This window comes from Lissotriton helveticus, chromosome 5_1 (assembly GCF_964261635.1).
Source record: "Lissotriton helveticus chromosome 5_1, aLisHel1.1, whole genome shotgun sequence".
Lineage (NCBI taxonomy): Eukaryota > Metazoa > Chordata > Amphibia > Caudata > Salamandridae > Lissotriton > Lissotriton helveticus.
The window spans coordinates 827,505,502-827,521,143 of record NC_136065.1 but is presented as its reverse complement, the minus strand read 5'-3'; the positions used below and the strand labels follow the sequence as shown (position 1 = coordinate 827,521,143).

The 15,642-nt window shown below is 44.3% G+C and overlaps 1 protein-coding gene across 1 annotated transcript in view; it reads right to left on the bottom strand.

Moving 5' to 3' along the window:
- Positions 1–15,642, bottom strand: part of OPN4 (opsin 4) — a 1,087,721-nt gene that overhangs the window by 598,592 nt on the left and 473,487 nt on the right. Inside the window, exon 3 of the mRNA XM_078641099.1 lies at positions 948–1,081. Within this exon, the coding sequence (XP_078497225.1) occupies positions 948–1,081 (134 nt within the window). The remainder of the gene's footprint in view (positions 1–947; positions 1,082–15,642) is intronic.

Below are 15,642 nucleotides of genomic sequence, written 5' to 3'. Positions count from 1 at the left end.
TGGTATTGGAGGGATGGTATTTAGGAAAGAGGGACAATCAGACAAGAAAGAAAGAGACATAAAAAGACAAGCAGGGGAACTGATGATAATTAGCAGAAGAGCTTGGACGGTTGGTAACAGACAGCAGAGGATGTAGGAACATGCATGTTCCTACAAAAATGCAAAATGCAAAAATGGGCAGGAGAGAGGGGCACGATGTGCAGGGAAGAGAGAAAAGAGACATAGAGGTAGGGGATGGAGGGTACAAAGGGTAGTGTGGTTGGCTTCGATGGTGAAGGGTCCATTACGGGGTCCATTACCATAACTTACAGTAAGACTCATGCTAACCTCATTTTGTCACTGAGCTGTCAGAAAATGGCTGGACAGCAAGTAGAAATGTAGTCATAGCCTTTCTTTTTTCTTGAAGAAATGTTATTCACCTTTCCGGTTGATTGGCAAATTCAAATCCAATAAACGATACATAAAACGTGGGAATACTATGATTTTTTTCTAATATAAAACGTTGTATGTCATACAGTTCAGACACTTAGCTTGCTTATCCCTTCCATTTTTAACATTAACTTTTCTATATGCTGTTCTGCGAACTGCCTATTGTGTTGAATCTCAACTTGCCATTAGAAATGAGCCCTAAACTACCAGGCATTTAACAAGATCACGTTAAGATCTGATGACTAATGTACAGCGACAGCTAAATGCTAAGTGGAGGTGTGTTCCAAGTGCGCTTGTTTATGTGTAACCAAAATGCACCTATGGATTTCACGCTGACAGTCGCAGTTTCTTGATCTTATAGAAACACTTTTGTGAGTGACTGAAAGTGAGTTTGATAACATATGTAAATTCAGGAAAATTGTTTTCTGAAATTCATAGGCATTTTGCAGGTCTACACGTGTTCCCATCACAGATCAAACACAGATGGTGAAAGATCTTACGCATTCTTATATACAAACCTTTCTCCCCAAAAATCCACCGCTTATGAAGACTGGTAGTAAAGAAAATGGGCGCCTGAGTGATGGACATGAGGAAGTCGGCGATGGCCAGGTTAATGATGAACATGTTCGCCGGGGTCCGGAGGCTGCGACTCCTAGAGAAACAGGGCGAGAAGATGCAGTGGCAGGGTTACTAAAAGACATCGAAGGGGGGTTACCCCCACAAGGAGCAGTGCAAAACAAGGCCTTTGAAAATGATTTGGAAACAAAATACATCATGGGAGGTATCACGATGTGCTTCACTGCAGTGGTGTAACAAAACTTTTAACCCCCCTCCACCCCCACCCCGCAAGGTCCATGGACCCCACTCTCACTTAAGCAGAAGCTATCAGGCCAGAGCACTTTGCTGAAGGGGCCCCCTGAAGCTCGAGGCATCCCACACACTGTGGGGGCTGTGGGCACCTATGTGAGCCACTGCTTCACTGGTGCAGCGCAGAGCTGAGCGCCTGTTTTATGCATTTTCAGGGCCTAGAATGAATTCATTTAACCCACTATTTCTCTGAGTGAGGTTTTAGTTTTTTTTCTCGTAATTCTTTATTGAAAGTTAAAGAAGAACATAGAAATGTAAGCAAATCACAGCATAACATATTCGCTGGGGTCTTTTGTCATTACAAGTACATCTGTGCCATTTGCAAAGGAAAACTGCACAGAACAGAGGGAAGGTGGAAGGGAATGGGGGTACACAAGGAACAGGAAGTAAGGAATAAGAAAGGGACAGAGGGGAAGGGATGGGTGGGGATATAATAGAAAGAAGCATTGGCATAGCCAATAGGTCTCGCCTTTGGGACCGTATAAGTATTTAGTTATGTAGCACAATATCATTGGTGCAACAACATCAAGTGTTGCCTGGGCAAACACTTATAAGGTCCCAAAGGCGAGACCTATTGGCTATGCCAATGCTTGTTTTTTAATTGTGCTAGGGATGTTCAAACGGGCAAGAGAGTCATATTAATGCAAGGTTTTCAGGCGAACGATTGATTAGTTGAACAAGCGCCATTTGTATACATTTCATGTAAATTGGGGGGGGGCATGGCCTGGAGTCAACAGCAATGGCCGCACACTAGAGAAGCTCCATGCTCTTTAGCGGAAAAAAGCCCGATATCCGTCGGTAAATCTGACCTGGTGCCGTGCAAATAGGGTGGTGAAGTTCAACGTAGAGAGGGACCAAAATCCTGGTGAACTGTGACTGCTTGGAAGCAGAAACCGAGGCTGTGAGAGGCGTACATGCTGCCTGCATCACGTCTTGAAAGCGAAAGGAGAAGCAGGAGCTCAGGTGAAGCGTCTGGCGAACAGCAGCAGAGAACCGGGTGAGCCCGCTTTCCACCTGCCCACCTCCCGCAGCCAGATTGGTATCAGGGCGACACCCCGGGGACAGATGTCGACAGGGCCCCGAAGGCCTAATAGTGAGAAGCGGGACAGGGTCGGCCACTTGGCCTGACAAGTAAGATTGTGGCTGCGGAGCAGGGAGAGTGATCAAGAGACGGCCAGGCCCGGAGAAGGACACCCCACAAGGCCGCCAGCGCCCAGAGCTACAGAAGAGGTGGGATAAAGTTAGCCCTGGGTAGACAGAAATGTGAAAGGTGCACCAGACAGTGCCGCTAGAGAAGATAAGAGGCTGAAGGTACCCGGTAGCGACCGGCATTGAGGAACCTGCACACCGCAAGATCAGCATTCCGGGACAGGGCGGTGGGGGCGAGAGGGTGTGGAGAGCGACCGGCAGGGAACTGTGAGTACTGCCTGAACATGCCTCTCCCCCCTCCGCTCTAGCGCTCCTAGTCAGACGGGGGCGGCTTGCATGTAATGGTGATCAGCAGGGGCATCACCAGAGGTATGCCCCTGGAAAAGGGAGATGGGTTCCAGACAAAGCTGGACAGAGGCAGTGAATTAAGCCTTTTCGGGCAGGACAGAGTACTCAGTATCAGCCGAACCCCGAAAGTGAACTGCTGGCCATATTACAAAGCGGATAGAAAATACACAATTGATGCTGGGGCGCATCATTGTAACAGGGCTACCGCAATTGGAAGAGAAGTGTCTGACTGTGCATCAGAGAGGCAACAGAGTGTGAGTGTGATGACAGGATAGTGCAACTCTGTGAAGTAGACGGTGCGGGAAGGGTGAGGAAACCCTGGAGGCTCACCAACACGGCACAGAATACGGGCCCGAAGTAGCACCCAGATTGACAAGCCTCGAGTTGTGTGCGCGCTCTAAAAAAACATCAAAAAAGCACACTAGCGCGCGGCAAAAGTGAAAGTAATCATGATTGCGCTATATGGGTGCCCTAAGCGATGCGCTTAATGAGGCATGGCGGAGAGCCAGATAGCGGCTGCGCGCCTGCACGCACGCGTAACCACAAGCGCTAGGCCAGCAAAAGCGTGTGGTAGCACTTTTCAAAACCCCACTTACTAAATGTCTCCCAGAGCAGTGCATGAGCTGGCTCAGCCGAGACCTAAAAAGGGGGATCAAGGAGGTAGGCGTTGTTCATAGTGTATGACATTAGGATAGATTATGTGGAGGTTGACCCAATTTTGTGACTTGTGATAAACAGTTGACTAGTTCGGGGAGGGCTGAATACAGTAAACGACAAGGGATCTACATCCAATGGAGCATGTCGTACGGTAGGTTGTAGTGGCAACTACCCTCACTGAAGGACGCTTTATTTTTGAATAGCACTGCTCAGAAATAGAAAGAGACAAATCTTGACCACTGCTTCAGAGCTATACTACCTCAAAATAAAGCACTAACTCCTGACAATATCGGGTTAAATTAATTCACCTTATGCATTGGAGGTGCATAAAACAGGAGCTCAATTTTGTGCTGTGCCAGAAAAGTCACTCATGATACTCTCCAGTGTCCAACAATCAACATACATTTGTCCACTGGTTACTTTTAGTTGTTAAAATATCATAACTAACACGCACAAGTCTTTGTGATTAATTTGACTATGACATTGACAGTGGATAACCAGAAAGCGAGACTCTGTTAGATTGAGGACATCAACCATCCACCACACTCTGGTATTTCCAAGCTTTTATTTGACCTATTATTTGATTACTGAGGTAGAGGATGTGGTGTTTCATTTGCATTATCATTCTGTAGCAAAATGGCAAAAATCAATCGGACTTAGAGGTTAGCATTCCAGAGTACCTATTGTACATTCGCCTTTCAAATCACTGATGCTGCAAATCACAGACATGGTATTCTGCCATTGGAGAGCACTATACGACCAGAGCAGGTTAATAGCAGCTCCCACCACAGCCGGGTAGGGCAGAAATCACAAACTATGACATTACATTTTTATGTTGCACTTTTAAAAAGTAAGTGATTGATAGATCAGGGAAGTTTTAAGGCGTGGGCAAAGTGGGTTCTGGCCCAGTGCCCCATCCTTTTAGGGGACCCCCTTATATAGCCATCTCTGTTCTGCAGAGAGTCTTGCCCTAATGACCTTGAATAATTCTTAAATAGATTGTTGCAAATAGCATTTTCCTTCTTTTATTTTTTAATCTGCATAATGTGTGGGAGTCCATTAGACATTTTGCAGACACATTTTTTTCATGCACTATCTATACTACTTATATAAAGCAAGAACTTTGAACCTTTGAGGCGGGTAAACTCGGGAACCACAGCGCCAATCCACACACCCAATACATCATTGTAATCGTTAGGGTGTGCAGATGGACATAGGCTATATAAACTATAAAAAATATGCGTTATTTAAAAAATGTACCTAAAAAAAAAGTAGTCCCTTCGAAGTAGCGCCGGCTGCGACCTGCGTGCTGACGTCAGGAGGGCGGGGAGGAGCGGCGTCCATGAGCGGCGGACATGGCGCAGGGAAGGAGCGGTTACGAGCGGCGGACAGGCGGTGAGGACCGGTGGTCAGGCGGGAGGAGCGGTGACGAGCGGCGGAGCGGTGAACTGAGGAGCGCGGGTGAGGAGCGACGGCTCAGGTAAGGCTCCGGGGGATCCACGGACAATGTCGGGGCAGGCAGGGGTCGGGGCAGGCGGGGGACAGGGCGGGCGGGGGCCCGGACTGCTGGACATTGTCGGGGTGGGCGGGGGGCGGGGCGGGCGGGGTCCCGGGCTGCTGGACAATGTCGGGGCGGGCGGGGGTCGGGGACGCCTGATTGCTCCCGGACAAGGTCGGGACAGGCTGCTAGTCCATAATAAAGGCTTCTTTTAGATCCAAACAGGGTCTCACATATGAGAAATGGGAGTGTGTCACAGAGATTATTTGCAGTAATATTGTGAGCTGCTGCTGTATTACAATATTGAAAACACACATCACTATCTGTTAATACTGAACTAGTACGCTTGTGCCCTGCCAGTGACCTGGACAAAGAGAGTACATTAAAGAGCTGAAACTGGATCATACATTCAAAGCTGATCCCAACAGGGGCTCCCAAAATACGTTTGGCCCAGGACCTCAAAAATCATTAAAATGTCCCTGTGCTAGATTAGAATAAGCAAGTGCTTTGTATAGTCTGGCTGCATAGCAGGCACAGGCCAGCTGTCTACACTGAAGTCACCTGTGCACCATATTTAAAATTAAAAAATCCTGCAATTCTTCCTGCATAAGTAACCTCTCATCCCCAGCTCTATCCCTCACTGTGCGCCCACACCTAGGACTATTCTCCCTAACCCAAAGACATGAAAGTTTGTGCCTGGCTTTGAAACGCACTGCTCAACATGTTCTAGACTGTTCTGTCACTTTCTGCTAGTGATCTTGGCAAGTTAAGAGTCTACAGTAGGTACTCAACAATTTTTTGAGGTTTCAGAGCAAAGACATTGGCTCTGCTTTTTAGGGGAGGAAGACAATGTGTACCCTAATCCTTACTTGATGGAGGCTATGGCTCCCTGGTGCAAAACTATGGTGAGCTAGGAAGCTTTGCGGTAAATGTTTCTAACTCACTGGCAAATTACATTTGATCTGCATTGATGTAGTACATGAGGCCTAAAAAGAGAGAAAGAGAGACCGATAGAGAGAGAGAGAGGATTTAAGGGGAGAGAGAGACAGGTACATCTAGTAAAATCTGCACAGAGTGACTGGCATCCAATGGAAGACAGTGGCTTCTTTCACAAACAAAATGGTGATTCATCCACCTGGTTGTTTTTTCTATCGGTTTTGCTTTTGAAAAGTCATTGAAAATATGACCACAGGACCTTGAATGAGGCTGTCCTCTTCCCCCTTCTAACCTATGACCTCCAACTACATCCAACACACCAGCTCCATTAAGGAATACTTCTTCATTGGGGGGGGGGGGCTCATGGCTAGCACCGGGAGAAGATGGCAGCGGGTCCCTGACTCTGCTGGGACAACAGCAGCTATTGACGGAACTAGCTCGATATTCGACTTCCATGCAGAACCCAGGGTGAAGAAATTACCGTATGAAGAGAGGTGGCACACTTTGAGACTCTTTTAATCCCACTACATATCCCGTATGCTGCCTTTTCCCTGTTTTGAAATGCGAGGGGGCTCCGTTTTAGATATGGCCGCCATTTTCTTTGATCTTCCGTGCTGAGGAGATTCTCTGCATGACACCTCAGGAAACGCGCGTCTGGGATCTTTCATTGGTGTTTTTTGCCCTGCTTTGTCCTGAGCAATGTTACAAGCTCCAATTGCTGGTCATTTTCATCTTATAGTCAAAGATATCAGGGTTGGTATCTTTTCTCTTTTTTTACACTGACGTTGCTCATATTTGTTCCTTTCAGTCAGCGGGTCGTTTTGCCTGTCACAGTTAGGCTTCTCCTCTCATGAATGTTGGAACTCTCCTTTTTACACTTGGATTCTAAATATAGAAAATGTTTTCCTTTTTGTACCTGGTCACAAAGCAGCCATTATTTTCACTCCTGCATATTTTTTTTCCTTCATGAGATGATTTTCACTACCTCCATGGTGGTTCTTATTGGCTTGCTGTTTAACACTGTGCATTGCTGAATGTATCTTTTTGGATTTTACAGCCTGCAACTAGTGTTATTTATATTGCTGATAATTATTTACAGATTTTTTTTCCATTCGCTCACAAGTGCTTTTAAGACATTTACTCTATTTTAATGCACCTTTTATGGGGAGGTTGAGGAATCTTAAACTTGCTGCATCCTGTAAAGTTTCTAAGGTATCTACGTGTTCGGATTACGACTCAAATCCTAACAGCTCTGAAATGGAATACCCTCCCCCTCAAAAACCTGATATTTCTTCAGGCACTATTTCAAAAGTGCAGTTCTCTAGTAAACTTCCCTCTATCTCTACCAAAAGACCCACAAAAGATCCACATTCTCCTGAAAAATCCTCTCCGTCAGCCATGGAGGTTATACTTGAAGAGATCCGAGCTTTAAAACCCTTCATAGAGGAAACCAATAAAATGTTACAATTTTTTAATGATGAATGGTCTTCTTTGGAGCCACAGGTGCCTCTCCCGGGCAGGCAGAAGTGCGGCGGCCATCTTCGGTGGGGAAGCATCTCCACACATTCGAGTGGCCAGTACATAAGGGGCACTTGGAGCCAGGCTCCGTCCTAGCTGTTTGTGTACGTGAGTCCCTCCTGAGGCGGAAGCCGGGAGGTTGTGGTGCTAATTCTGTCAGATTTCCTCTTGTGCATTATTTATCTGTGTTGCTTGAGTCACGAAGCACTTTGATTTCCTGCTGCTAATTTTTTACTTACTATTTTAAAATTTCGGAAATCGCTTTTTTATTAAAAACGAGTCAACCATTGACTCTTGCTCACTCACCCCTGCACTGCCTTGCCTTCTAATTACATCGCAGCCGATTTTGGGGCTGGGGAGACCCTCTCCCGGGCAGGCAGAAGTGCGGCGGCCATCTTGGGTGGGGAAGCATCTCCACACATTCGAGTGGCCAGCACATAAGGGGATGGGCTCTCCTCCGCGCAGCGGACGCGATCAGCGGACGCACCGGACCTGCGCCGGAGTCGTGCCAGAGTCCTGCCCGTCTGCGCCCGCCCGCGACCATGCCGCGGCCACACCCTTTGATGGATTTTTTACTCCTGAGGTTATTACTTTTAGCAAGGTGACTTTACTCTCTTTGAAGCCTACCTCCTGTGCCCTCCTCCCCCCTATGCAAGCTGATCTTTCTGCCTTTCCCAATCTTTGTAGCCCGTGCTGTCAGGTTCACGATACTGCTGACCAGCCGTACCCCTGCCCCCTCCTACACACCCGCCCTTGGTCTCGACATAGTTTAATGTAACCTCAATGCTGGCTTAATTAATTGCCGCTCCTTGGTAAAGCATTCCTTAGATATCTTCCAATCATTGGTGGACAATAATTGGGATCTCCTTTTTTTGACGGAAACGTGGCTGGGAGAGGAATCCAATCCTGCTATATCATTAGCTATTCCCCCGAATTATAAAATTTTATGTGTTAACAGACAGAGTCCTCATCGCGGTGGTGGCATTGCGATTATTTTTAGGTCACACTGGACCATTTCCTCCTTCCCTTATCCACAAATTGAATTCATTGAAGGACTCCCCTTTTCCATCCAGCTTTCAGCGAATATTTCGTTCTCAGGATTCTTAGTTTATCGCCCCCCTAAGTCTAAGGTCTCCTTTTTGTCTACCTTCCTGGATTTTATTCTTCAGGCTAGCCTCCGCTATGCTAATTTTACTTTATGGGGGATCTTAACCTCCATGCGGAGGACACACTAGATGCCACCTGTCTTAATTTTCTCGCTACCCTGAATGATGGAGGGTTGAGTCCGTTGATTTCTCACCCCACCCATAGAGCAGGCCACATATTGGATCTCATTTGCTCTAACCTTAATGAAATCACTATAGGGGATCTCTATCCTGTAGTCTGGTCGGATCATTTCTTCATCCCTTTTACCTTTTCCTTTGACCGCCGAGATAAACCTCCTGTTCCTGCCAAGACCACAGGTCGTAATTGGAGCAAGGTCACCATTGACAGTATGGCCGCCTGCCTGCCGGCTGCTACCCCATGGGAAGTGCCGGATCTAGATTCCCGATTGACCACCTTTAACAATTGGGTATCTTCTGCTATTGATTCCCTTGCCCCTCCCAGGCCTATAAAAAAGAATAAAGGTAGCGGTAAAAAAACAAATATCCAGGGTATCGAGTGCAAATAGTAATTTCATGGCATGAGCAGTTGTAGACACAGAGTATTTCATAAAAACAGGTTTAAGATAACACAAACGAAGGTGCAAATACAGTGGGCAGATAAGCATAAAGGGCAATGTGCTCTGTTTGGTGGTACCATCACACGGGCAGGGGCTTGAACTATACGTTTTCATCCGTGGAAATGCCACCAAATTATGGACAATGCCTAATCTCAGCCTTGTGAGAACAAACTGATGTGACTGTTTGTTAATTGCTTTCAAATACTTAGGCATGCCATGACCTTCCTCCATGGAGGAATAAAAAACATGAGTTGTAAAATGGCTACATTGAGCTCAACGCATATTAGATTTGATCCCCCCAAAAACATTTTTAACCTCCTGTTTGGATATATTAATAGCACATAAAGGATCAATGAAAATATCCAAATCAAAAATTTCCTTATAGGACGTTAAAACATAATTTAGCCAGGGGATCTTGCGGACTTTGTCCAGACGAAGACAGTCTTGGATAATTTGCCTGGCACATCCAGTTTCGTCCTTTGCCCAAATCGACCTCCAAACCATAAGGGGTCGCAATCCCGTTAGATCCCGTTAGATCTGTCAAATGTTCCAACCCGGCCTCTTTATGGATCAGATCGGTGGATGCCGAGGGGGGGAGGCTAAAGAGTCTCTTGAGGAACAGGTTCTCGGTTACTTGTAGATCCCCTTGGTTACAATGGCCCCATACTCCTGAGCCATATAGGGCAATAGAAGTGCATCTATGCCGATAGACATTTAACATGTCAGGGATGCGACGACTGCCCAATTTAGAAACAAAGCGCCAATTTAGAAGCAAAGCGTTCCCGAGCAACTCTAACTCTGTCATGGTTGAAAAAATTGACACCCCCTCTGACCCTGTATTGGTCTTCTCAGCCTTCGAGGAGATTACCTTAGAACGCTCCTTAACTGAGCTGTCTAAATGCAGATCAGGCTCTCCCCTTGACCCGTGGCCTGCCAAACAATACAAATTACTGGCTCCTCTCTTAAACCCCTCACTTAATGACATCTGGAACGAGTCTCTGAGGTCCGGGCTTTTCCCGGATTCCTGGAAACATGCCCTCCTCGTCCCTATCCTCAAAAAGGCTAATGCTGACCCCGATGAACCGGCCAACTATAGGCCTATATCGCTACTGCCTGCCCCTGCCAAGGTGCTAGAAAAGCTCGTACACCAGCAATTGGCCGGTTTCCTTGAGACCCATGGCCTTCTCCATACCTCTCAGCATGGATTCCGGACTGGCCATAGTACTGAGTCGGCACTGATTGAAATGGCGGATTCTGTAAGGTGGAAACTGGACGGGGGCTCTAGAGCGGTGTTGGTGCTGCTCGATTTATCGGCAGCATTTGACACCGTCTCTCACCCCATCCTGATTGACCGCCTTAGGTCTAAGGGTATCCTAGGTAAGGCTCTGGATTGGCTGTCCTCTTTCCTCGTCAATCGGACACAGGCTGTGTCTACTCCCCCTTTCAAGTCCAATCATTGCCCACTAAAATGAGGAGTCCCCCAGGGCTCGGCATTGAGTCCGCTATTATTTAATGTGTATTTTTCCCCACTTGCAGAGCTTATCTCGGAGCTGGGAATTAAGGCCATTTCATATGCAGACGACATTCAATTGTGGTTTGCTTATGATTACACCCCTACTGCCACTACCTTTGACCCATTAAAAAATTGTCTCCGTAAAGTTGCTCAGTGGATGGATGACAACTTCCTCCGACTCAATGCCGGAAAAACGGAGGTCTTATTTTTTCATCAGCCATCACCTTTGGACTCTAACCTTTGGTGGCTACTCGACTTGAGCTCTGCCCCTCTCCCGAAGGATTCAGTTAGGAACCTGGGGGTTAGATGGGATACCACTCTTTCCTTTAAGAACCAGGTCCAAACAGCGTCCTCCTCTTGTTTTTCAAAGATCAGGATGATCAAGAAATTCATTAATTTCCTTCCCCCTAACACCAGGAAAACGATTGTCCAGGCCCTTATCACCTCACATCTAGATTATGCGAATGGTCTTTACCTAGGGTTGGCCTCTGGCCTTTTAGACAGGCTCCAGATCGTCCAAAACGCAGCGGTTCGGTTAGTGTGTGGTATCTCTCTGCGAGAGCATATTTTCCCCCACCGACGGGCATTGCACTGGCTACCGATCCAAAGAAGAGTCGAATTTAAGGCTCTCACCCTTGCACATCGTTCACTTAGGGGTAAAGGTTGCGCCTATCTGGCCTCCTGCATCCAACCCTACAGCAATGCAAGGTGTCTCCGCTCTAGTTCTCAACATTTGGTGTCTACTACTAGATACAAAAGAGCTCGCTCAGGGGGCGAAACTTTTCAGGTCAGTGCCTCTGCCCTATGGAACAAACTGCCTGTTTCTATTCGTATAATTAATGAAGAACTACCCTTTCGCAGAGCTCTAAAAACTCTCCTCTTCTGTTAATTTCCCCTCATCTGAGTATGATCATGCACAGCGGATGAAGCGCCGGGACACCCCGTTGGGGTAGCTGCGCGCTATAGAAAATACACTTAAAATTGTGGAGCAGCGAACAGAATCTCTTGAATCTTCGTGCTCACGCATCTCATCTCTGGAATACGAAGTGTCTCTTCTTAAAAAACAGGCAGAAGACTTGGAAAATAGGAATCGTAGGAACAACCTCTGACTTTATGGACTTCCTGAAAAAATTGAAGGCTCCAACCCCACCCCCTTTTTTCAGTCCTTCTTGCCCAAACTGTTGGACTTACCTGCAACTACTTCACTCAATATTCAAAGAGCTCACAGACTTGGTCCGATAGTCTCAGCGAAACCTTGTGGTGTGATCATGCTTTTGCTGCAGTACACTAATCTTCTTCAAGTTCTTTCAGTGGTCAAATCCAAGAAGCAGGTTTTTTGGGAAGGTCATTGTCTCTTCTTTTCTCAAGACATAGCTAAAATCACAGCAGATCTCCGGAAAAAAATGTTTTGATCTTTGTCCTCAAGTACGTTCACTCAATGCCAAATATGACCTTCTCCATCCATGTATCTTCAAGGTTCCGTATAACGAACGGACCACAAATTTTGATCACCCGGCAGCGCTGCAGAAGTTTCTTACTCATGGAGCTGATACTATGGACACTTCAAGACCTGCTTGAATATTATATATGTTTCATGTTACACTGTTTTTCTCTTTTTACTTGTTCTCAAATTGTTTAAGCAATTGTTAGTTATGTTAATGTATTTTTAATGCCTCCATAATGCTATACTGTTATTTCTCTTCCTTCACTTTTGTCTCTTCACAATTTTCTTAAATTTCTTGCCTTCTGAAGATTTCTTTCCATTAATTCATTTTTCTCACTCACAGGGGTTTTTCCTTCAACAATGTTGTTCCCTCCTGATTCTCCTGTAACGTTGACATCTTGGCTGTGGTCCTTTCTGGATTCAACGGATCTTCAAAGCTGTTGTTGTCATCTCCTGGTGTAGTCTCCCCCCAGTCGTGTTGTTTTGTAGGTATGATGTTCAGTCGCCTTTTTAATACATGTACTGTCCCTTTGTTCTATATTCTCTTCTTTTTTCTTTTTCTTTTGTGTCTCTCCCTTCTTACCTGCTCCGACTTTCCTTATTTCTTTTTCCCTCTACCGTTTTTCTTATCTCTTCCTCCTCCTCTGCTCTTTTCTTCAAACTTAGTACCCTATACATTTTTTGCACTTTACATGTTTCTAAATTCTCTTTCATCTTGAAAATACTTTTTCCCTTCCATGTATTTTCCTCTACGCTTAAAAAGTAAATGTAACTGTTTTTCTTGTAAGCATAATGTTTGTTCATACTTTTCTTAGTAAATTACATTTCAGGTTACTACCTGGAATAATAAAGGATTGAATAATCCAATTAAAATGCAACAGGTACTATCCCACCTAGCAAAGTTGAAAACAGACATTGCATTGCTTCAAGAATCTCACATTTCTGAGAATGAAGCTTCCAAGTTAAAAAGATGCTGGGTGGGTCATGTGTTTAATTCCCTAGCCCTAGGTAAGAAAAATTGTGTTTTTATTTTATGTCACAAGAAACTGAATGTTTCTATAGTTCATCAAGAAGTTGATGCTGAGGGTCGATGGGTTATTGTTAAGTTGCTTATAGATAAAAATCCCATTGTTATTTTCAATGTATATGGTCCTACTTCGATTGATAAACTTTTTTGGTCTAATTTATAAGACAAATTACTTACATTTGACAATGATTATGTTATACTTGTTGGAGACTGCAATCAAAATCTAGACACCATTCTTGACCGACGCTCTACTGTCAAGTTTACACCTTCTAAAATGCACGCTCAATTTGTTTCCTCGATTCGACGTAAAGCATTAGTTGATATTTGGAGATTATGCCATCCTGACCTTAGAGAGTACAGTTTCTATTCTGCTGCTCACCACTCACAATCCAGTATTGATTACCTTTTCTTAAGTAAATCCCAGTCCCAACATGCCATTCACTCAGAGATTGGCTCAATCCTAATATCTGACCATGCCCCTGTTTTTGTTGATATTGACTTGGATCCCTTTTCCCCATACCCTGGTAGATGACAATTCCCTGTTACTCGACCCTAATTTTTGTCAAAAGTTTAAATCCTTTGCCTTGGAATTTTTCGCCATCAACAACATTTCAGAGTCTCCTTTTGTGATGGTATGGTATTCCATTAAAGCAGCTGCCAGAGGTTTTGTTATGAGTTTTGTATCACAAAAAGAAGTCTTTTGAAGCCCAGTCTTCTCAATTACTTAGTAAAATTAAACAATTAGAATACGCGTATTATCATTCTAACAATGAATCTGATCTGAAAAACCTTCTTGATGCTAAAATTACTTTTAATAAATTGTCTACTGATGCAGCTTCTAATTACCTCTTGAAAAGCAGTTCTCATTACTATGATGGCCAAAACAAGATGGGTTAACTTTTGACTAATTATCTAAAATAAGGAAAGATAGAACTAAAATAGCATCCTTACAAGGCCCTGCGGGTACCCCTATTTATAAAGATAAGGACATCTTAAATTAATTTGTTTATTTTTATAAAAATCTCTACACTCCTGAATCTACACCGGATAATTCTGATCTTCTTTCCTACTTTTGGTCCATTCCTTCTTCACCATCTAATCACATTAATTTTGATTCTTTAGAAGCTGACATTTCCCTAGCAGATATAACTCAGGCTGTATCAGTACTGCGTCGTGGGAAAGCGCCTGGACCTGATGGTTTTTACCATCAAATTCTATTCTCATTTTGCAAATTTTATTTTACCTAAGCTTTTATGTCTCTTTCAATCCTTTCGGGCTACGGGCACCTCCAGTGGTACCTTTCAGGAAGCACTGATCTGCTTAATTCCCAAAGATGATAAAGATCACTCTTTTTGTAAAAATGACCGACCTATCTCATTAGTTAACACTGATTACAACATTTTTGTGAAGATTCTGGCTCAACGTGTTGATCCTATTTTGCCTGATCTCATTGGTCCTGAGCAAGCGGGCTTTGTCAAAGAGCGACTGATGATTCCCGAGTCTTTTTTAATATTCTAAGCAAGGCCTCTTTCTTGGATCATCCGATTGCAGCAATTTCCCTAGATGCGGAGAAAGCTTTTGAGAGGATTGGTTGGGACTTTATGTTTCAAGCTTTAAGATGAGCCGGTTTTCCTCCTACACTGATAACTTTAATTTCTTTATTATATTCAGATTCCTGTGCTTCCATATTCGCTAACGGCAACACTTCTGATTTCTTCTCACTTCATAGAGGGGTGAGACAAGGTTGCCCTCTGTCTCCTTTATTATTTGTCATTGCCCTAGAACCTTTCCTAACTAAAATTAGACAAGATGATCATATCACAGGCTTCCAATCTGGTTCTCATCAAGTTAAGTTATCAGTTTATGCTGATGATATTATTCTATATTGCTCTAATCCTGAAACATCCCTTAATTCCTTTCTTCAACAGGTATCCTCCTTTCCTAAACTCTCAGGTTATCGTCTGAACTCTGATAAATGAGAAATTTTGCCTTTAAACTTTCTATGTCAAAAACATCTCTTTGATTCATCTGGTTTTTCCTGGCAGCCCATCAAATTAAAATACCTTGGTTTATGGTTCACACCTTCATTAGCCAACACACTTAAAGTAAATTTTGATTACATTATTAAAAAATTAAATGATAATATTAGCAGATGGCACCCTCTTTTTCTCTATTGGTGGGGTAAAAATGATGCTTTCCCCTTTGGTGCTATATATTATATCAATGATTCCTATTCATATTCCTCAATATTACTTCAAAAGAATTGATTCCATTTTGATAAAGTTTTTATGGATGGGTAATTCTTCGCGTATAGCTTTATCTTCTCTCAAGAAGGATAGACCTAGTGGCGGCCTCAAGTTCCCCGACTTTAAGACTTATCATTCTGCATTCTCACTAAAAAAAGCTGCTAAATGGATTTCTGTGGATCTTCCCCTGGAAAAAGATCTTATTACCCCTTTTGGCTTTCAAGAAATTTTAACCTTCACTGCCAAAATTGCCTTTTTGCGCTTCCCGGTCATTTCTCACTCGTAAA